We start from the raw sequence: 23,050 nt of genomic DNA, 5'->3' as shown, positions 1-23,050 counted from the left end.
GAGGGGGGATCCTGGCCCTGCCCTCTACCCCTTGGTGCCTGAGCTGAGGGGAACCTTCTTCAGCCTTCTTTTCTCTGCTTTCTGACAAACTGTCTACCCCCTACTTCTCCACACACCTGGGCTGTGACAAGGTTTTCTCACAGAACCCCCTTCCCCTTCTCCCTTCAAGTCCTTCCCATTTTCTGCTTCTCAGGGATCCCTTGCTCTCCAGGTAAGAACACCTTGCATTAAAAAGAAAATCAGTTCATAGTAGCCAAAAGGAGGAAACAACCCAGGTGTCTATTTTTTATGAACGGATAAACAAAATGCAGTATATCCATAACATGGTATATTTTTACAAGAGGATATTATTCATGATAAAATGGAGGGAAAATCTGACACACGCCACCTTGGGGAGGAATCCTGGCAACATTAAGGCAGGCCTGAGATAAGCCAGACAGAAAAGGATAAATACTGTGTAACCATGAGGGACCAAGAAAGTCAAAGTGGAGACAAAAAGTAGAAAACAATGGCTACCCGGACCTGGGGGAGTGACTGTTTCATGGGTTAAAATTTCAGTGTGGGATGAGGAAAAAGTCCAGAGAAAGATGCAGTGATGGTCACACAAGGGGGTGAATGTATACCAAACGGCCCACCTACACGGTCAAGGCAGCAAATTTTACATGTATTTTCCCCACAGTAAAAAGAGAGAAACCAATCCAGCTCCTTCACTATACACATCCCCCACCCCACCCTCCCAACAACAAAAGCCCACCATTGTTGGCAGCCACACCACCACCCACCAAGGAATGCAGCCTGTGGGCAATCAGAAATCTAAGCCGGAGGGCTGGTGGAATTTTTAGGCCCAGAACTCCCCCAGCGTGCTCTGTTCCAGCCTCAGCAGCTGACTGGTGCCATTCCTCCCACCCTGAATGGACATCCCACCACCCGGCGGTCCTCAGTGGCCTTTCTGCACCCCAAGCCCAGGGAGTTGCCCCCTTCCTTCTCTGAGAGCCAACAGCCCCATTGTCAGTCTTCTAGCACTCAGTAGATGCTGCCTCCCCCTGCTGGGTATTTTCTAATGCAGCAGCTGTGTTCCCAAGATCCCAAATCCTGAAGGAAGGGGGCCACAGTCCTCCCCACCCTGTGACAGTCTTCTCCACTCCAGGCGGGCCCCACACATGGCGGGATGTGGGCCCAATCAGTGGGGGGTACCCAAGAAGGTTAATGGACTTAAGAGCCCATGCAAAGATGAGAGTGAAAGGGACCAGCAGTATCTGGCCCTGGGAAACAGGCCACTGTCCTCCCATGATGCATTTCAACTTCCCAGAAACATGCCTGAAGAGCAGAAAGAGCTGGACTTTGTGTATGTACACGACAGAGAAGGATATGAACCAACACAGGGAAGAGCTTTCTGCAAAAAAGAGGCAACCAGAGTAAGACCTGAGGTAAGAAGAGCTCTTACGAACAGGCTGGAGGGACAGCCTCTGCTACAAGGAGTTCTAGTCAAAATAAACAGGCTTCTTTCATGTGGAACTTTCCAGAGCCTTCATATGGTCATCTGAAACCTACTGCAGGGAAACAGAGAACACAGACTCATCTGATCACACAATCCTCTGTGTTCGGGAACTTTCCACTAGAAGAAGGCACATCTTGGCAACCTGTGTTCCAAGGAAAACGCTTTGGGAAATGCCTCTCGAAACAATTCAAGGTTAGAAGGACAGTCAGTTAAACGACCATGATGGTACCAACCATGCTGGGATTTTGAATAAATGTCCTCTCCCCAGTGCGTGTCTCAGCCAAGTTTGCAGAGAGGAGGAGCACCAGCATGCAGAAGCGCATCATCTAAGATGGGAATCGCTGGGGGCAAAAGCAAAAAGGGGTAAGGTCTCAACAGGAAGAGAAAAGGGAGCAGTGGAAAGCCTAGGTATGTGGGGGCGGGGAGGGTCCCAGAACCAGAGAGAAGCTGGAAAGGAGGAGTGAAGAACAGGTCAGGTAACACGTAGGAATTGGTCCTCACCTAGCAGGGGAAGAACGGAGCAGGGTTCGCTGCTCACATAACCTCCAGCAAGTATGGCCTCCCCCAGCACAGTGGGGCTGGCACTGTGGGGTCATGCACAGGCTAAGAAGTCAGCCTTCTCCTTCTCTTCTGGAGTTTTGACCCACACAAGTCAAGAAGATTTGGAAAAGGGATGCCTGGGTGGCTCAGTTGGTTAAGCTTCTGCCTTCGGCTTAGGTCATGGTCCCAGGGTCTTGGGATCGAGCCCCGCATGGAGGAGTCTCCTATCTTGGCTCCTTACTCAGATGTGGGGAGTCTGCTTCTCCTCCCCACCAACTATCCTTCCCCCTGTGCTCTCTCTCACATACACTCTCTCTCAAATAAATCAATAAAATCTTTTTTAAAAGATAAAAAAATAAAAAATAAGTTTTGGAAAAACTTTCTTTTAGGCCCACAAGCCTGAAACATTCTCCAGGCCTACGAAAAAGGACAAGTACTTGAGAGAGGGCCTCAGCAAAGTCTGGAAACAGGTTAAGGGAGTTTAAAGAAATCTTTCAATGGGCAGAAATCTTTCAATGTGACAACTGTGGTTGAGTCAGGACCTGGAAACAGAAGCCCAGGACCCCAGCAGGCAAGTCCCAGGGAGAGGGAAGGGCCCCAGCTACCACCAGACAGGCCTATCTGGCTGGTACAGCGGGCCATCCGCCTGGTACAGGAAGAAAGCCGCCGTGTAAATGTGGAAAGGACATCTCCAAAGCCGAGCAGGGCCGGGAAGAGCGGGGTTCACTCCTGAGGACTTCGCAGAGGCTGCTTGCCTTTGTTCCTGCCTGAAGCACTGGCCGAGGGCCAGCAGGGTAAGTCCTGGCGGGATCATGAAGTGACACATGGGTGGCATTCTCACCCCTCCCTGTGGAGCCGGGATTTATAACCAAGAAGGTTATAAGAGACCCTCTTTACAAGGGGTGGTCCATGGTCATTTCTTTCAGGGCCTGACTTTTCAAGACAGACAAGAAAAGCCTCTCAGGGCCCCTTCGTCATCTTTTCTGTTGTTTCTGTTCCTCTCACAGCACCGTGGGGCTCAAGGTCAAGCTCAAGCTGACAGCTCGGACTGGTCAGCTCTGCGGTTCGCAGCGTTGTCTCACATGCCCATCCTTTCATCTTTACACCAGCCCTATGAAGAATTAACAGTAGCCGCCTGTGTTTCTGGTTTCTGGAGCTCTTACTCAGCACTGGGCCGTGTGCAAATCACCTCGTTTAATCCGATAGCTCTGTGAAGTGGTCATTACTCACTCCCCTGGATAGATGGTAAAAGGCAGAAGTGTGCCGTGAAGCCACTTCTTGAGGGTGAGAACAAACCTGGAACTTCCCAGCAGGCGCCAGGCTTTGCAGGAATAGTCACAGCCTGAGTCTCCAGTACCTGCCTCACAACTCGGCAGGGGTGGGGTGGGGTAGGGGCCCTGGGCAGAGCGCACACTCAGTGTCCCCAACCAACAGACCACTCGTGGGACTGTCCGATTTATACCTTTTACAATTTATACCTGGCAGAAATGATAGGAGCCACATTGCTGAGTCCTGAATGTGCATGGATTTTGGTCTCAAAGCGTGGTGCAGGAGACCCCCTCCTGCATGGGCAGGCATTCATTTCGGACCAAAAGAATACCAAGGTTGCCGTCTTACAAACATCTGCAGAAACAGTCCCACGAGGCAAGCCCTTCACCTAAGTTTCCTCTGATTTAACCTTCCAGCACTGCTCTGAGGGATGAGGACTGTTCAACTTGAGAATACTCTGGGGCCCATCGAGATCAACCAGACCAAGGTCACTAGGACCCCTCACCTGATGCCTGAGCCCACAGCCCGAGCCTTGGGCCAAGCAACCCAGCCACGAGAATTACTTTGGGACAGGGGAGGGGGGAGATAAGACTTGATATTCAGGCAGTCCTAACAGAATGCCAAGGTTGCCCCTCAAAGCTAAAGCTGAGAGAAGATTCCTGGGAAAGGATGGTATTAAAAAGACAAAGGGCTTTCTGAAGCCTATAGGACTTCATTATCACATCTCAGGGTGGGGTTGGCTGTAGGAAGCTGGAGGTGAGCATAACAGCCATCTGAAGCCAGCTCAGAGCCCTCGCCACAAGCAGTCTGGCGTGGAAGCCCCATTAGACAAGGCCATGTGCAAACTGCCTAACTTACCCCACTTTCATGCCGGTGGGAAAGGTGAATGCATTTGGATTCGTGTCCTGCATTCTGGAAACCTCCTTTGCCTCCTTCCCTGCCCTCAAGAAAATCACATTCCTTTTGATTTGGAACCCAGCCCCATGGAAAGGGAAAGGCACCCAGGACAGCCTGCCCAGGCCAGACCCACCCACCAAGATACCTCCCCCAGGTCCCCAAACCCTGCTACCGGGGACAGAAAGCCTTTGACAATGGGGAGTGGAACCAGGCTTCAGGGAAACTGCAGGCCCATCTGGGGCTTGCTTTCTCCCTACAAGCCTGGCCTAAACTGCATTCCCTTCCCTCTATTTCAAACCATCAGAATATTCCCTCCTTTCCCTCCCCACAGTTTTGGTCTTTCAAATGCCTGCAGGCTGCTGGAGTCCCCATAAGCCCTTGGCTCCTCCCCTACCAACATCTTAGCTCCTAATACCAGTTTTTTTGCAATAATTTAAATTTTAATCCAGATTTTTCTTATTGAAGACAAGCCAGGATAGTAAAGAAAAACCATCCAAAAACTCGAGTCCCGGCACCCTTGTTTGCCTCCTGGGGTTTCCTTCTAGCTGTCCTCTGAATTGGTGAACTTCTCCCATGTTTTTTGCCTTAACAGATCCTCAGGCCCTGTCGTCTTTATACTCTCCGGCATCTGCTAGGGAGGGACTCTAGCGCCATCCGCCCTGGGGATAGCCCTGCAGACATGGCGGGCATTGACACCCAGCCCTGCCACCTGCTTGGGGAGATACTCGGCAGGGAGATAACACCCCCACCCCGGCACCCCATGGGCAGCCAAGGACAGGGAGCTATTTTTAAAAGGACTACCTGTCTGCAGCCACGAAGAGGGAGACGGCTTGCGGGGCCCCAGCTCTGAAGAGCGGCCCTCTCTCAAGTGGGCCTCACACAGCTGTCAACGTCTTCAGCATTCTGGGTGAAATCCAAATGCACAGCCTGCCGAGGCCCCTTATGCAGAATCTCCTGGAAGCCCGTGCTCAGTGCCAGCCCAGCCCAGGCTGTATGGGACTCGGTCTGTTGCCAGGGCTTACTCCGAACGGCTCTGTACCGACTGGGCCATCCCTGGATGGGGGAGTGGGGGGAGGGGAACGGGCTGAGCCCCCTCACCAACATGCCCACGTCTGTGGTTACCCAGGCCCTGGGAAGGTGCCTGGACTGGCCCCAGCAAAGGTCCATTAGTAAAGGGGACAAGGGGACAGAGGCCGGTGTCCCGTGTCCACCAGGCACTTGGCCCCTCCGGGTTCCATGAATCACTTGCTCTCTCAGCTTCCACTGGGCAGAGCCCCTGGGTTTTCTTGGTTTTCCCCTCACCAGAATAATCCTGCCAATAAGGAAAAAAAGCAGCAGCCGCCTTTGTCTGCTGGAGCCTCAGCCATCAGAAACTCCCCAGGGATCCCAGCTGGGAGCAATGGGAGGGGGGGGTGGTTCGCAGGAGGATGGCAGTGCCCCAGAAAATGTCTCAGTGCTGAGAAGCTCGCCTCTGTTCCAGTACACTGGAACTCCCCTGCTTTTCTTTTACACAGAAAGGCCTTGAATGGAAATCAAGCGCTGCCTTTTCCAGCAGGCAGGCACCGGGCGACTCTGGGTGTGGTCCCCAGACCAGGGCCTCAAGGTCACCCAGGATTGTTAGAAATGTAGAATCCCAGGGCCGCCCCAGCCCCGCTGAATTAAAAACATAGATTTTCACAATACCCTGCGGTGCCCAGGCACTTTCAAGTCAGAGAAAGACACAGTGTCAGACTATCCCCAAAGCCAGGGGCCTTTCCGGGGCGCTCTGGTTCTCCGGGTGGGTGTCTCGAACTGTGCCTTTCCAGAGGAGTCTCAGGATGCCCCAAGGTCACAGGGCTGTCATTTCTCTTCCAAATCTTCCTCATTGCTCTGCTCTCTGAGGTTCTGGTTTCCTATCCTCAGAGGGTCCTCTCTGGCTGTCAAGTCATGGGCTCCTCCCTTCCTTCCTTCCTTCCTTCCTATCCCCCTTCCTCCTTCCTTCCTTCCCTCCAATTTGCTACAGGCTGGGAGCAGGCCCAGAAACCACATCTCCAAATGTTACAAGTATATGCAAAGTAAGAGTAAGCAGGCCCCAGGAAGGCTGCGGGGGGGGGGGGGGGGGGGGCAGGTACAACAATGACACGGGGACTCTGAGGGTTAAGTCTGCATAAAAGCTTGAGCCCAGAGTCTCTGATTTCCAATCAGTTCCTGGCTCCCCATTCCATTCATCTGCGCTCCCTCACCACTTGGCTCCAGTCTACCTGGGGCCTCTCCAGAGCAGGAGAAGAGCACAAAGACCAGTCCCAGCGGGCAGGCAGATGTACAAAGAGGCTGTTAAGCACTGATCTGGCCGGAACTTGGGCAGAGCCGGAGTGGAGGAAGGCGGTCGGCACAGAGGAGCAGGAACTAACAGGAACCCGAGTGCGGAGCCAAGACAGGGAGCCACTGTCACCAGTCCAGAGGTGCTAGGATGTCCCAGGAGGGGGGTGTGGAACCAACTCCCAGGGGGCATTCTGGGAGTTCTGTGTCTTCCTAAGGACAGTGGGGGTGGGGGAGATGGGAGCAACCTCCAAAGAATTGGAGCCAGAGAAGCGACATCAGAAGGCTGCTTCTTCGGAAAGACCTCTCAGCTCAGGGTGTGGGATGGACTTTTCCCAGGGTGCGGGCCCAGTTGGGGAGAACACGCTGATCCTAGCTATGGAGGGATGCAGGAACGGTGACGGTGAGGTGGGGGGGGGGGGGAGCGGTGAGTGCAAGCTGTGTCGTGGGGGCTCACTTTTAGCAAACATCTTTCCTTTTCTGGTAAGAGACCAGCCTCTATGCGGGCGGTAGGAGGCCAGTGGAGGCTGGGTCCCTCCCACCCATCAGCCATAGCACCCTGCAGCCTTGGTTCAGACACAGTGTCCAGCAGTTCATAAAGGAAGGTGGGGAGGCAGGACACAGAGGCACTGGGCCACCCACTGTGTGCTCAGCACCTCACAAGACAGCAGAGGGGAGGCAGTGCCTTCAAGAGGACCCAGAACATCTATTTTGTCCCAAATGGATGGCAGGGGAGTACACGGCCCCTGCCAGGGACCGCCCTGTGGATTCAGGAAGAGAGGGCAGGGAATGACCTCAGAGAAGGGCTGCTCACTCTACCCAGGTCCTCCCCACCCAGTGGGGGGCACACAGGGAGGTTTCAGCTACATGCAAATTTTCCCACTGATGCCAACAGCCCAGCGTGGAAACAAAGCAACCGGAATCCCATGACCACCCTCAAGGGAAAATGCCAATGACAGGGAGACAATAGGTCAGCAGTGCAAAGTCCTCTGGCCACATTGAAGGCACCGATGCCAAGAACCCTCTGAGCTGGTGAGGGCTTGGCTTTGGAAAGTCTGACTCAGCAACACCAATGTAACAGGCACAGTCTGGTCCATTAGCGCTCGGGGGCTCCTCCCAAGGACAGCGAAGGACAACAGCGGCTGGGAGCGTGTTCCCAGGTCACGGTCCCCTGGTGCAAAGCCCTGGTGACACTGTATGCTGTGTGTCTCTGGGTGAGCTACTCTAACTCTCTGGGCTTCCAATCCTCCTCCGTCCAGTTGTTGGCAGGATTAAAGGAAGGCCAGTAAGCACTCGGCTTATCAGGAAGGGCTCACTTGTTTTTGGCTGATATTATCACAGACCCTAATCCTGGGGGTCTCCCCTTGGTTCTTCAGAAATGGGGGCACCCTTGCTGGGCTTGGGTTAAGGGCAGGTGGCTGGGGACTCGGTTTGGGAACAGGGAGTGGAATGAGTGGATCTGGGAATTTAAAGTTCCAGGCAATCCATCCAGAAAGGAGAGGGAAGAGGAGCAGTGCAGTGAGGGCAGGGCTCTGGCATCCCATAGGACGTCCCAAGTGGCATTTGGCATCCCATGGGAAGCCTGCCCTAAGCAATCCCCAGTAGAGGCAGCAGGGAGGCCAAAACAGTTCTTCTGAGCAGGAATGTCAAAATGACCAAGGGTCAGTTCTTTGCTACAAGGGTACGGTCATGGGGTGCCTCCCCTCAGTTCCCACCACTTCCTATAAAAGTTCTGAGCAGCTGGGAACAAGGTCAGACATACCCCTGGAACCTAATTCTCCTGGGAATTCCCAAGAGCCTTGTGGATCTGAGGGGACGGTTCCCCCAAACGACCTGAGGTTTCCATACCAACTTGGTATGGAAGTGCCCCATCCCTCCTCCACCATCAAACTCAGGAGTCAGAGAGACAGACAGATGGCAAGGGGGGTCCTGCAGGGGGGAAGCGGAGGCCAGAGGCCCCAGGCCCAACCCAAGTGGACGATGGGGGACTCAGTTGTCCCTCCAAACAGGAAGGAAAAACACGAGGGCTGGCAGCCTCTGGACCCCAGGGTCTCCCATCTCCACTGCACTACTTCCCTGCCAGCCAGTCCTTTCCCTGTGTCCCTCTCTGCTGGGCTGGAACCACCTTAAATCCAGCAGCCCTTCTGGAGACTGAGGGACCTGCAGGCCCTCAGTGGAAAAAACATGGGGCTGGAACCAGCGGGACCTAATTCAGGCTCTGCCTGCATGCTGAGTGGTCACACGATCTTGGGGGCAACCTGAGAATGTGGTCACTTACCTGTTTCCACATCTCACTTACAGACGCCTGCGTCTGTGTGGCTCGTGGTCAGTGGCACTGTTAGAGGGAACGCCCCACCACCACCATGGCCGAGGGCTGCGAAGCACCCCAGAGGCAGCACTTAGGGCCCCAGCATAGTAGCTCGAGGCAGAGCTCAGACCCCTCTTCAGAGGTCAAGGCAACCCTACTCTGGCTCTGGCCCTGGGCTGGCCCCGCGGTGGGCACCGGGATTAGAAGTAGTTAGCCACATTCAAGGACCAGTCTCTGCTTTCCCAGGGCAAACACCATAAAAGGGAGGGGAACGTCACGAGAATCGACCATGATTAAGTGCAATTGACTAGAAATTGGGGGGTATGGGAGAGTCGCGGGGAGGGGACAGGCAACAGACCAGTAAGAGTGGAGCCAGCTGGGGCGAGCCTTGCGGTATCATGAGGAGCCTGAACCTCATCCCTTGAGCAACTGGGAGCTCCTGAATGTTCTATGTTGTCCCCCACACACAGAGGGAAGCAAGGTAATGAGATGGCAAAAGGTTACAACATGGAAGAGGGACGGGGAAGGCCAGCTAGCCCCAGGCCAGGTGGTCAGGAAGCCGACAAAGGCTGTGTCCCCCCTCCCCCCCGCCCCGCCTGTTTATGCAAGGGAGGGCGTCAAGGATGGCTGATTTTGGAGCCTGAGATGATGGCTGGGGGTGGGGGCGGGAGGTGGTAATGACACTGAGGCTAGTGGCACAGGGAACAAGAGTATAGCCCTTCTGGGTTCAAAGCCCAGTTCCACCACTTACATGATATGTGATGCTGGGCAAGTGACCTAGCTTCTCTCTGCCTCAGTGTCCCCATCTGTGAAATGGGGGATGATAAGTGTACCGACCTCACAGTGTTATGCTATGTAAATGCTAAGAGCAGTGCCTGCACACCATAGGTACTCGATAAGTGGGAGCCATTCAGTGTTTTGGGGGGAGGCCGGTGATCAATAAAGCTGACCATTATAGGGTGGGGTGGAGGAAGCATGAGACCTTTAGGGAGGGGACAGAGACTCTGTCACAGAGGCCAAGAAGGGCAAGGCTGGGGAGGATTGGGGGCCAGTGCTTCTCCAAGGCCAATGCAGAACTCACCAGGTCCCCCTGGGCATAGAGCTGGGACGGTCAGCAGCCGCGTCTTGTCAGTAGAGGGTTGATGCCAGGCCTGCTGTCCCAGGCCCAGCAGTGTTCCCTGAGCAGTATCGGGTGCGTGGGGTCCACTTCAGAGATGTCTAACCCCAGAGCTGGCATCAGCTTCAGCCTCGGCCCATCCTTCCCACTGGGAAGGAGCAGAGGGGCCAGCCTCGGGGACACAGATTATAGGTCCTGGACAATGTCCTCCTACTACCTGCAAATATATTCCAACCTGGTAGAAGGCAATGCATGGACTGCCCACCCAGAGGCAGCCATGCAAAGGGACAGACCACTCTTCATTTCAGAATCAGATAGCAATGACACCACTCTTCATTTCAGAATCAGACCCCAGTGCAACCGGAAGGAGTCCACCGCTCCTGGCCCTGTCCACCCCACCCCCCACCCCGGTCCCAAGGCTCTGCCTGGCCTGGAACCAGGAACTGGCACAAGGAGGCTGCCGCTGGCATTGGCAACCCAGCCTTTACCTCCAAAACCAAAGAATTTACCTCCATCCTGCAACACAGGGGGACAGCCAGGCTAAGACTTAAAGATCATATAACAAGGCCTGGATACCCCTCCATGTACCCATCCACCCCTCGCACAAGAGAGGGGCCCTTAGCAACATAATACTAGGAGCTGCTAAAAGAAAGGAGACACGTCGCCTATGATCCCCAACCAAGATGGCGGCTGGCCCCACGCATTCACTGTCTCTCCACCTGCAGACCCTTCTAAAAGGAGAAGAAATCAGAGATACAACAGTCATGATGATAAAAAGAATACAGGGAGCCTGGGGAGGGGGCTTGGGATAAGGGAGGTGTTATCAAACAGTCCTCAAAGACAAAAAGCAGACTAGGAATGTAATGGGCGATTCTGCCCAAGGAAGCCAGCTGGGCCCTCCAAACCCAGAGGCAAGGTGGCGGTGCTCAGCCAAGCTCTTTGTCAAGTGGAAGGGTGACCTGGGGCAAAAGTAGGAGCTTTACTGAAAGCTGGCCTAGAGGACAGCTGACACAAACACATCTCCCTCCCCAACCCCAAATACACAATATTCTTAGCTGCCAGGGATCTACAACCATAGGCAAAGAGACAGATCAAAGGGGCTCTTGACTAAAATGGCGACAGCAAGGGTCCCAGAGCAAAGACCTCTACATTCAGGCCCAGAGCCCCTAGTAATGAATGGGCTGCTTCCTGCCCAAGCCTGCTTCTGAAAGTCCCTACCGCACATACAAAAACAAAGACGGACACAGGAGAGCCATGGTCAGGGAAAGGCCCAAAAGGAGCACTGTTGGGCCCCACTCCTCCCTTCCAGAACCCCCACTTGGGCCAGGTGCCTGCCCCTCAGGGAACTGGCCTGGGTGGGCCCACGACCCAGTGCCAGCCAAGGGGATGCCAGGGGCTGGCTTACAGGATCCCTCTGGGAAAGATCTCCTCGTTGTTTGGAAGACCCACACGTCTTTCCTGCCCTGATTTTGTCACAGCTATGTGGGACCTGGGGAGCTCCCATCTTGCCACTGGCCCCCTGATGAAGGCAACACCAAGACTGGAGGGGTGCTGCGGGCCAGAACCATGGCTCAGACAGTAGCAGCCAAGCACATCCAAGGGCCACCCTTGTCTTCTGGACTCCCCGTTATACGAGATGACTTTTCACCGATGAGCTCAGGGCAGGGTTTTCCATCACTTTAGCCAAAGCCCTCCCGACTCACACGAGGAGAAGGGCACAGATTGTCTCAGCACGTGCGTTCAGGATTTGGTATCTAATCTGATGGCGGCAACCCCTTAGAAGAGAACAGCATCAGGCTTCTGCTCTCCAAGTCACAGTATCTTCATTATATTACAAGAGATTCGGAACGGGGACATCATACTTTTACAACAAAAGCTCACCAGTACTTGTGAGATTCTGGTCTGTTCCCTCCAGACCAGTGGGTCTCAGCTTCCGGGAAATGGCCTTAAATCCCGTGGAGAAGCCGGATCCCATCAGCAAAGCTGACCTGCACATGGAGACATGATCTCAGGGGCCCAAAGATCTGAGGTGAAGAGCTCCTCCTGCTCCGGCCACGGGGCTCAAGGAGGGCAGACGACCAAGGCCAAAGCCTCTGCCACTCAGGCTGACTTTGGCTTTTCCTTTTCATTTGGAGTTTTTAAGTCTTTCCAGGGCTTGTCCACGGCCTGGCCCAAACACCCTGGATCACCTCTCAGGGGAATTAACACCCAGGCAGCCCTTCCCCGGGGACAGTGTCGCACCGGGGACCCCAGCTGTGGGGGTGCCAGCTGCCGGCCCCCTCTGCTGGCAAAGAACAGGCTGCATCTGTGGCCAGAGAGGGCTCCGGGCTCTCTCCTCCATCCCCTTCAGCTTCTGCCTCTTTCCTCCTCAGGCCCTGAGGCCTGCTTCAGGGAGCGAAACCCAGGAAGGGGATGACAGAGACCAGCCCAGATTCCCAGGGCTTGGGATTCAGAGGACTCCGAAGGGATTTAAATGCCTAGAACAGGGGCTGGTGAACTATAGCCTGCAGGCCAAATCCCGTTGCCCAAGTCTGACTGGAGCAGGGCTTGCTGGTGGGTATTGTGAACAGCTGCTTCTGCCTCACAGTGGAGCAGGGACCCGAGGACCCACAGGCCAAACACATTTACTGTCCGATCCCTTCCTGAAGGAGTCTGCCCACCAGGAGCCTTGAAGGAAAATAGAAGGTCATACAGTCCATCCCCCAGCCTCCCAAAGCCCCGGCCCAAGAAGTCAGACCACCTGCATCCCACTGAAGTCCCAGAGAAAAGGGCTGAACGCCTTCCAGACAATTCTTTCCAATTCTCAGCAACTCCAACCATGAGAAAACTTTCTTCTCTACAATGAACCGAAGCTGGAGTTTCCTCTCCCTGTGCCGCCGTGGTTGAGTGGGTCCCCACCGTGCTCCAAGCTGTTGGCCGCCACCCTCCTTCTCAATGCCTGGGCCTTCAGTGCTTCCCTGTCAAGGACCTGGATCCCCTCCCAGACCTGGCTGGCTGAGCTTCCCCTGGCTATGTGTCCAGAAAGACCAGGACCCCCTACCCTGAATGCAGCAGCCCAGTGCCCCCCAGCATCTTCACAGGAGGCTGCTAGGCCCCGCGAAGTATCTTGCACAGGCATGGTGGATGACTTCTCCAGGACCTGCATTCCTCCCTGTCAAGTGGCATCACTGAAATCAGGCACCCTATTAAGTTTATTTGAGCTTCTCAAGGGCAGTGACTCTTCCGGATCGATCTGTATAACCTGTCCCCAGCAGGTGCTTCGCTGAATGGTGACAAGCTCAGCCACAGTAGATAAGAAGGAGGCTTGCCATTGCCATCATCACCATCGTCACAGTACCACCGTGGAATACGGTGAACGAATGTATAGACCATGGGAGACCAGAGCTGGGAACACAGGGAAAGGTGTCACAAAAGTCACACAGCCTCGGAACCAATGAGTCCATGTCTGGGGTCCATTTTCTTGGCAGGTCGCTGACCACAAGTCAGGTTCCATCCTGCAGGACGGTGTGGTCTTTGCCTCAACGACTCAGAGGCCCCTGCCCATGGGCCTTCCAAGGAGCACCTAGGACTTAGGACCAACAGCGCTCTTTGATCACCAACACTGAGGGACATGGGAACTGAAAGAGGCTCTAGGGGCTGGACTACATCACACAGGGGACGTGAGCCCTGAGTGTGCGAGGGGGAGCGTGAACGTGAGCATGCGTGTCAGCACGTGTGAACGCACGTGCAAGGGTGCACACGAGGCATAGATCTTCACGAAGCAGTAAACTGAAGGCAGACGTGTGCCAAAGCTAGAGCAGGTGCTGGGCTCCTCCACAGAGCATCTCCCCCCTGGGTCACTGACTGGCCTGGCTGCCACAGCTCCCAAGACCCCAGCAGCTCAGCGCATGCTTAGGGACCCACTGGCTGGGCAGCATCCTGAACCAGAGGCATCGTAGCCCAGGGGAAATTGGACCCTCCTTCAACCTGACGGAAAAAGGGATTTCTATTTACCCACTGGACTCGGGGCCCAACAGGGCTAGAGTGTACGTGAAGTTGGAGTCCCCTAGACCTCACAGCTTTGAAAGGAGGCACCTGTAACCTGAGCATGCGAGGGAGAAAGGGGAAAGGATGTTTTTTGCATAATGCAAGATTTTAATAACTCTGAATTTCAACTTCGAACGCTCCTGTTTCAAATTCCTCTTATTCAAATTCTCATTGCATGGGAAGACTCCTTAAGGATGGTGAAGGAGGGTGGGACGCCTGGGTGGCTCAGTTGGTTGGACCACTGCCTTCGGCTCAGGTCATGATCCCAGAGTGCCGGGATCGAGTCCCGCATCGGGCTCCCAGCTCCACAGGGAGTCTGTTTCTCTCTCTGACCTTCTCGTCGTTCATGCTCTCTCTCACTGTCTCTCGCAAATAAATAAAATATTAAAAAAAAAAAAAAAGGATGGTGAAGGAGGGGCGCCAGGGTGGCTCAGTGGGTTAAAGCCTCTGCCTTCAGCCCGGGTCATGATCTCAGGGTCTGGGATTGAGCCCCGCGTCGGGCTCTCTGCTCAGGGGAGAGCCTGCTTCCCTCTCTCTCTCTGCCTGCCTCTCTGCCTACTCTGTCAAGTAAATAAATAAAATCTTCAAAAAAAAAAAAAAAGGATGGTGAAGGAGCCTTCCCAGAGAGAGACATGGGGAGCAGGGAAGGAGGAAGAAACTCCTCACTGATGCCTCACAGCCAGAACTGGGCACGCCCTTCCAGCCCCCCATCGAAGGCAAGCCCAGGGAAACAACCATGCTTGAAGGGATCTGAGAAAGAGTTCTAGTTCCCAGTCAAGGTGCCTTTTGTGCCGGAAGCCGAGGCCTCAAAGCAGAAGCCAGCCAGAGTTCCGGCTGAATGCTCCCCAGGAATTCCAGAGACCAGGGTTCTTGTGCCTCACCCTCTCAGGCAGCCAGAGTCTAAGGCTGCAAAACCCAGTGGAGGTGAGGGAGTGTCAAATCGAAGGTGGGTCGCTATGGACTGAAGCAGCAATCAGGAGTTGGAAGTTCTTGCCTTTCTCTAAAGGGGGAGAAAAGCACCGAGATCCCTTTTATTTTCGTGCACCTTCCCCATCTTCAAAGTCAATTCACTCAAAAGATGCACCTGAGGGTGGGGTCCGCTGTCTCCCCCTCCTCCCCTTCCTCTTCCCCCTCTTCCTCCTCTCCAGTAAACCTCCTGGACTTCATCTCCACAGCAAATGCCTCCCCTTCAAGTCTACACCCCTTTCTCCCTCCCTAGTTCCATAACATCCTTGCCCTTCCCCAGGTTGGGCCCTGATGGGCTCAGCCGGGATGGGCTCAGCCGTGATGTGGTGTCGGAGGGCAGCTATGACATCATCAGCTCGGATTCTCCATAAAAGAACAACTCAACTCTCTCAGAGCCAAATGCTCCTCTTCCCACCCTCTCTTTGGGGAACTGGAGATTAGGCTATAGCTACAAAAACATCACAGGCACATTTCCAGATTGCTGCACTTGGGTCCTGCCCTTAAGTGGCTGCCCCCCCCCACCCCTGTACCTCCCTCTGCACCTCCCTCTGCGAGAGGCCCCTGGAGAAGCCTGGGGGTAATTAAAGTTTCCTATCTAGCCTTAACCTCCACCAGCTCGCCTTACAGCCCCGGACACACACACAGAGTCAGTTTCTTCTGGGCCTTCTCGCTGTTCATTTAAAATCAGGCCACTGTTCTCTTGGCTCCGGCTATCCAGTAACACACTTGGATATGAAGAGGGAACTTTCTCTGGCCAGGCGGATGATGGCTCTGGCTTCCCACACCCACTTGAAAATTCTCTTCCTCCTACAACACACCATTTGGGAGCCAGGCTCAGGTGCACAGGAGGCCCTAAGGATAAGAGGACAAGTGACCCCCCAGCCCAAGACCCCAACATGCTCACAGCCTGAGGAGGATCCAGTTTTTTCCCCCAAGCCTTGACAATGTAAGAAATCCCTAAGCAACACTTTCTCTTCTCTTCTTTCCTTTTCCCTTTCTTTCTTTCTTTTCCCTCCATCCCTCCCTTCCTTTTCTTTCCTTTCTTTCTTACCTTTCTTCCTTTCCTTTCCTTCTCTTTTTATTTTAGCGAAACACTTTCAAATAGGAAAATCAAATGTAGAAGATTAAAGCCCGTTCTGCAGGATCTACATGAATCCCGCTCTCTCTCTCTCTCTTTCTCTCTCTCACACCCTGAACAAAAAGAATGGGCATACTTTCTACCCATCAAGTCAGGTTCTGAGTGAACTAAGGCGACATCAGAGCCTGGATCTAGAAACTCAGATTAAATAGGAATTCGGCGGTCAGGGTTTTTCCACTAGTTTTGTGTTTGTAGTTATATGGCCACTCCATGTCATTGGGATGGGGCTTTGGGAACACAGACCCTCCTTCTGCTGGCGCTAGGGAATCATGCTGGCTTTAAGGCTCTGACATGCCCAAATGTGGGGGCCTCTCCCTCCTGCCCCCTACTCCCTCCACTCAGGAGGTCAGGACGAGCCACTCTTGGGGCCACATGGACTGGGGAACTCTGCTCAATTGTAGTAACAGGTTGAACCCCCGCCACCCACCAATTCACCGCCACCTGGACCCTCAGACTGTGATTTTATCTGGAAATAGGATCATCACAGATGTAATAAATTAAACGCAGATGAAGTCATCCTAGATCAGGGCGGGCCCTAAATCCACTGGCTAGTGTCCTGACATCATCAAGATCAAGAACACTTGAGCAGACACTAGCAAGGTGGAGTTGTCCAGGCGCCTGTAAAGCCAAGGGCTGCCAAGGCCTGCCAGCGACCACCACAAGCTACAAGAGGCACAGAAGGATTCTTCTCCAACGCTCCATAGCTAGCCGAGCCCTGCTGACACCCTGCGTTCAGGTACCAACCTCCAGGAGGTGGGAGAATACGTTCACACTGTTTAAAGCCACTGAGTTACGGTGATCTGGTCCCAGCAGCCCTAGGACACTCCTCCACTCCCCCATCAGTGGCTGAGTAACCCCCATCCACAGAGCCCGGAAGGGCAGTAAGGGAGGGCACAGCCCCCCACGGGACCACTCACTCAGCAGGCGGCCAGGCTGCTGCACTCCAGCTCCAACTGCAGGGGAAATCAACTTCAGAGGATAATTCAGACACTGCAAAGTGGTTTTGAATTTTTTTTTTTTAAGATTTTATATGTTTAGGGGTGCCTGGGTGGCTCAGTTGGTTACGCCTCTGCCTTCAGCTCAGGCCATGATCCCAAGCGTCCTGGGATGGAGTCCCACATAGGGCTCCCTGCTCAGCGGGGAGTCTGCTTCTCCTTCTCTCTCTGCCCCGCCATCCCCCCACCCCCCGCCTGTGTTCTCTGTCTCAAATAAATAAATAAAATCTTTAGAAAAAAAAAAAAAGATTGTATATATTTATGTGTCTGAGAGAGAGAGCACAAGTGGGGGTGTTGTCCAGAGGGAGAGGGAGAAACAGACTCCCTGCTGAGCAGGGAGCCCAACGGGGGGCTCAATCCCAGGACCCTGAGATCACAACCTGAGCCAAACGCAGACGCTTAACAGACTGAGCCACCTAGGCACCCCTGGTTTTGAATTATTAAGCAAAAGAGGACAACACAAAATTTGCATATCCACCAGAATGACAGGGGTGTGACCCTCTAAAATTGAGTGACACAAACCTCCAGGGCCCTCACCGTGGGCCTGGAATCAAGCTAACTGCTTCACATGCATTAGCTTATTTAATCCCCACAGTAACCCCACGAGGCCCGTACTGTTTCACCCTCACTTGACAGGAGGGGAAACTGAGGCACGAACTTTTAAGTCACCTTCCTGGTAGCAAGTGGTAGAGTCAGGGTCTAAACCCAGGAAGCCTGGCTCTGCATTCCTGCTCTTCCCAGCCTCGGTACTGCTCCCACAGTGGGTTAAGTTTAGAAAGCCAAGCTGGGATTTTTAACACACTTATGCTTTTATTCATTTATGCAAAGAAAAGCAAAGGAAAAAAGGGAAGGGGATGAAGAGACCATGCTTTGACTGGGGGCAAAGCACGGAAATGACCAGCACCAGCAGGATGGATGCAGAGCTGACACCCTCACAGGGCAGGGAGGAGAGTCAGGGACGGGTCAGATGGGCAGGGCTCCTCCTGGCAGCATAGGAGCCTGGGAGACCCCAGTAAGGGGTTTCCTGGCCCTGCCCTCAGGGAGGGGCCAAGGCAGCTGCAGCTATGGGTCCAAGCAGGAGTGGGCGTGGGGTCAGAGGACCTCCCTATGCATAGTTGAAAAGCTGCTGGGGTTTTTTTTTTGTTTTTTTGTTTGTTTGTTTTGTTTTTGTTTTTTTTTAAAATCATGCAAGACAGCAGGGAGAAGCACCCTTGAAAGAGGGCCAGCAGGGAATCAGGGCTGGGCCATGAGGTTGGTCCATAGCCTAGAGTCACTGCCACATGCTGAGCCAGGTTGGAAGGAGCCAGGTAACAAATCGCCCAACCTAGGGCCCGCTGACTCTGGGGGGGTAGGGACGGCCACATCCTGGCTGCCTCCATGGTGGGAGAAACAGGCAGACACTGGCAGAGGGAAAACCAAGGAGCTCAGAGAGTGGCTGCTGAGTTTGTGGAAGCTCAGGAGGGTTGGGGCCATGCAATCTGTGTCTCTGGGGAGCATGGGGGGCCTGAAGCTGGGGCCGGGCACAGGGACACAGGGCTGGAGCCAATGTGAAAGCCCGGTCTGCAGCAAAGGGCTCTCCCCTTCTAGATCACATGCCATCTCAGAAGGTCACCCATTCATCTCCCCCAAACCCACTGAAAGGAACAACTGCCCACATTCTGATGACAGAATGGAAGTGGTTAAACAACTTCCCCATGGCCAACAGTCACAGCTAAGGACCCTGGAATAAAGGTTCTATGTCCCCACCCTGCCCGCACTCATGACGCATAACTGGGTCTTGACACCAGGTTCAGGGGGCCTTTTCTGAACACAGTGGGGAAAGAACAGCAGCACTTTCCAGGGGCCCCACACAGCAGCTACCTGCCCCTCACAGGAGGCCGTTGTGCCCATCTTACCAGCAGCAGAACCAAGACTTAGAGGGGTTATGAGGCTCGCCCAGGGTCACAGAGCCTAGGTCCCAGCAGCCAGCCCTATGTCTGTCGGAATCCAAAAGTGACACTGTTTCCCCTGCCTCGCTGGTGTCTCTGGCTATGGCTCAGCCAACTCTAACCAGAGGGGCTGCTCTGCCTCCTCTCCAGCCTTCCAGACACAGCGGGGTGATTCCCAGGAAGGCTTCTGGGCCCCAGCTTGGGCCTCAGACCCCACTCCCTGATGACAGGAGCTGCCCATCTGGGCACAGCACAGTCATGGCCAGAGGGGAACAAAGCAGCAGGCCTGAGCCTGCGCACATTCTGGGTTCAAGATGACCTATGAAGGTCATTCACAGCAAACCAGCACTTGACCATCCTCCCTCAGCAAGAGGCCTGAGGGAGCCTGTGAAAGCTATTCTTCCCCATCTCCAAGCCCCTGTGGCTAGGGGTGGGGCCCGTGGCAGGCCTGGCCAATGGCAGCCACAAATTCCCCTGGCCACAGCAATTGGTTCAGAGCCAATAAGAAACAATAGTAAAGCTAAAAAGAGAGAGACACACATAATAAAGCCTTTGCTGTGGTCACTCTTGCCCTCTGGACTTACTGGAGCTGCTGTGGCCAGCCTGCCACCACCCGGGATAATAAGCCACCTGAGAATGGGGACAACACAGAGAGGAAGCTGGCTTAAGAAAATGAGAAACAGCACTGATAGCATCATCTGAGCACCTAGGTCCAACCATACCTGACACCAACTGCGAGCCAATTAGCCACCCTTTTTGTTTACTCTGATTTTGGTTAAAAGTGACAAAACCCCTCAATTTCAAGAGGTGCCTGGGTGGCTCAGTTGGTTAAGCATCTGCCTTTGGCTCAGGTCATGATCCCAGGGTCCTGGGATCGAGCCCCGCATCAGGCTTCCTGCTGGTCCAGAAACCTGCTTCTCCCTCTCCCTCTCCCACTGCGTGTGTTCCATCTCTCGCCCTGTGTTTCTCTTTGTCAAATAAATAAAATATTTAAAAAAACAAGAATAAAAATGCAACCTCAAATTCTGCCTTACACCACAGCTCCAGAGAGCTAACACGTAGTGCCACACACAGGCTGGGACCCCGGACCACACACTGCCTTCCCTTTAGCTTAACCTTGTTTCCTCGCGGATGCCACCTTGTCTAAAGACCCTGTGTGGACTCCCTGTATTACCCTTAGGCAGTGCGCAAACAAACATCCTTTCAAAGATGTTCTGCACAAAAAAAAAGCAATAGCATAAATAAAGCAGCCCAAGTCACCTCAGAGCAACGTGGGTATGGAGGTCCCCGAGACGCATCCTCCTCCTCCCAGTCCAGCTGGACTGGGAGGACCTGCTGGGACATGGGAGCAAAGGAGCCAGAGGAGCACCGCGGAGAAGAAATCAAAGGGGACCCACAAACCATTCACCCACTGCTTTTCTATCTCCACCCCAGACCCATTTTTATTTTTTTTCATTTGCCAAAACTCAGCCTTCCTTAATTACCCAAACTAGACCCACCAGGTGGGAACACCACAGAGCAGTGCCTGGAAGCCAGGGAAATCAGGGTGTTAGGGAGGCAGGGAGGCTCCGGGTGCCAGCCTCCGATGACCTCCACAGAGGCCGAGGCTGGATGGGAGCCCAGCCTCAGGATGGGGCCAAGGTTCTGGCCACACAGTGCCGGCCACAGAGCCTTTAAATAGAACCTCCACGCAGGAGGACAAACACATTCCAAGCGCTTTTAAAAAAACGCCCCAAGCATGACCTGGCCGGAGGCCTCTGCTCCCCCAGGCATTTTTCCGGTCTTGGCCCAATTCTGGAAATAATATTAATAGCTCGGTTAGGAGCTTAGGGTGTACAAAATACCGTATGGCCTTAAAAGGCAGGGACGATTACCGCCCTCACTCTACAGATTTGGAAACTGAGGTCCAGGGACCTCCCAGAATGCAAGGCCGAATACTGGAAGCTCTCTACGCCGTCTCCAACGCCCAGCAGCTCCCGGGCTCGGCGGGGCTTTCACCGCGGGACACGAGAGAGCCCCGGTCCGACCCGCTGCCAGGGGCTACGTCGGGTTGCGACCGGCGCCTCCTACCCAAAACGCAAGGGGTAAAATAGATAGGGCGACGCCGCCAGGAGGCTCCCGGGACACACTCGCTCCAGGAACGTCCTGATCTTTTGCAACTAGTTTGACCAACTCTCAGTTCTCAGCCTCTGTGGGTACATCAGACCCTGCGCGGCAGCCAAGGATAACTTTCCTCCTTTGTTTGAAAAGATAAACAATGGGGCTAATTTCTCCCTTGGGCGGTAAAGTTAATGCTGGCAGGTGAGGCGCCGAGCGAGTCGGTTTCCTAGAAGTTGCGCGGCGGGCACCTCTGGCCACTAGGGGCGGAGGGGGCGGGACCGGCCGTCGGCACCCGGGAGCCTGGGGCTCAGGGGAACTTATGAGCTCAGTCAGGGAGAGCTGCGGCCACCACTGTCGGGGTCCCGGCCAGGCCAGGTTCCCCTCCCAAACCCACCACCGCCACACCTGCCCCGGCTCCCGGCGCGCAGGATCTGAGGCGTGGGTTAAATGCTAAGGACACCCCGGATCTCCTAAATTATCCACCCTGTCCCATCATAGCAGAGCGGGGACTCGGGGCCAGAAACACCCGCCCATCGCCACCTCCCCGCTCCCTCCCTCTCCGGTCCCAGGGCGCAGGGTCCTCCCGGGCGCACGGCGCAGGGCGTCGCGGGCGCTCACAGTTTGAACTTGCTCTCTAGGTCCTTGATGAGGCGGCGGCTGAACTCCGGGAACTCGGTGTAGGGGTTGAAGACCTTGCAGCGACGAGGCCGCGCGGTGCCCTCGTTGATGTCCAGCCGTCGGGTCAGCTGCGCGCTCAGCTCGGCGTCCGCGCTGGCGGTGGGCGCCCAGGCTAGAGGCTCGCACTCGGGTTCGGGCTCCCGCGCCGCGAAAGCACAGGACGCGGGCTGGGGGCTGCCCTCCTCCGCCTCCTCCCACTGTAGTCGCCGCTGCAGCTTGCGCGCCAGCTCCTGGCTGGCCATGGCGACGGATCTGGGGAGCCGGGAACGCAGAACCAGACGTGGAGACTTTCGGACCGCGCGCTCCAAGCGGGCTCGCGGGTCTGCGACGCTTTGCCCAGGCGGCCGGAATGCGGCGGTTGGGTGGAACCGCGGGCGCGAGATGGGGGCGGGCGGGGCGGAGCCGTGGCTTTAAGGAGGCGCGGCGGCTGCAGGACCCGCCCTCCTTGCCAGAGGCCGCAGGTGTTGTCGCGTCCACAGGGCGCCCATCCGGCGACCGGCTGCCGGGGACTCCGGACTGAAGGCTGACCGCGCCTCGGGACGAGAAGTGGACCCACTGATCAGCTCCGACCTGCGCCCGCTCGGAGGGATCCGGGGGACCCTGCGTTCCCTAGACAAACGGCAGCAGGAAAGTTTCACGACCGTTCCGGCGGTTCATCTCTCGTTCCACAGATGTACCCCGACTGGAGGTGCTCGCGGCCCAGGACAGGCTGGAGGTGGGAAAAACCGAGAGCCCCGGTGACACTCGCGCGCTCCCATGGCTGGAGGTGGCACCCACGGGTCGCGAGGTCCGGGAGTGGGAGGCGCCCGCAGGGAGTGGGGAGCTTAGTTTCTTTCTTTTTGGGGAGGGGGCTGAGTTTCTGACATTCACTGAAAAGAAATGTTGCTAAAACATACTAAAAATACTAAAAACAAATAAGCAAACAGAAAAGAGAGCGAGCAAGGGTGACAAAACTCTGGCTCCCCAAGAGGTAAGATACCCGCGTGCCTTCAGGGGCTCCAGCTTTTTCTGCGAAACACACAGGAGAGAAACGGAAGCTCAAGAATAAATAAATAAAGCAGCATTTTTGACAAGCGGGTAAAACAAGCACAGTCGTCGTTCTCCCTAAGGAAGGCCAATACAGGCGGCTATGACATCAGCCAAGCCTGCAAACACCGGTAGGTCACAGCCTGGTCTCTGTCTGCTCTGGCCACCTAGTTGGCCTGGGCGAATCTGTGGCCCTGGCTGAGGTGTGGGGGGTAGGGGGTCATCTATACCATCTATACCATACCATCATCTATAGAGGACGCATG

At 54.8% G+C, this 23,050-nt stretch overlaps 1 protein-coding gene across 1 annotated transcript in view; it reads right to left on the bottom strand.

The window, feature by feature from the left end:
- EFHD1 (EF-hand domain family member D1) overlaps positions 1–22,123 on the bottom strand; it is a 41,836-nt gene extending 19,713 nt beyond the window's left edge. The window contains exon 1 of the mRNA XM_046018026.1: positions 21,699–22,123. Within this exon, the coding sequence (XP_045873982.1) occupies positions 21,699–22,000 (302 nt within the window). The 5' untranslated portion in view covers positions 22,001–22,123. The remainder of the gene's footprint in view (positions 1–21,698) is intronic.
- Between the last annotated feature and the right edge of the window lie 927 nt (positions 22,124–23,050).

Source organism: Meles meles, chromosome 9 (assembly GCF_922984935.1).
Source record: "Meles meles chromosome 9, mMelMel3.1 paternal haplotype, whole genome shotgun sequence".
In the NCBI taxonomy this organism is placed as follows: domain Eukaryota; kingdom Metazoa; phylum Chordata; class Mammalia; order Carnivora; family Mustelidae; genus Meles; species Meles meles.
This window is presented reverse-complemented; position numbering and strand designations above follow the sequence as displayed.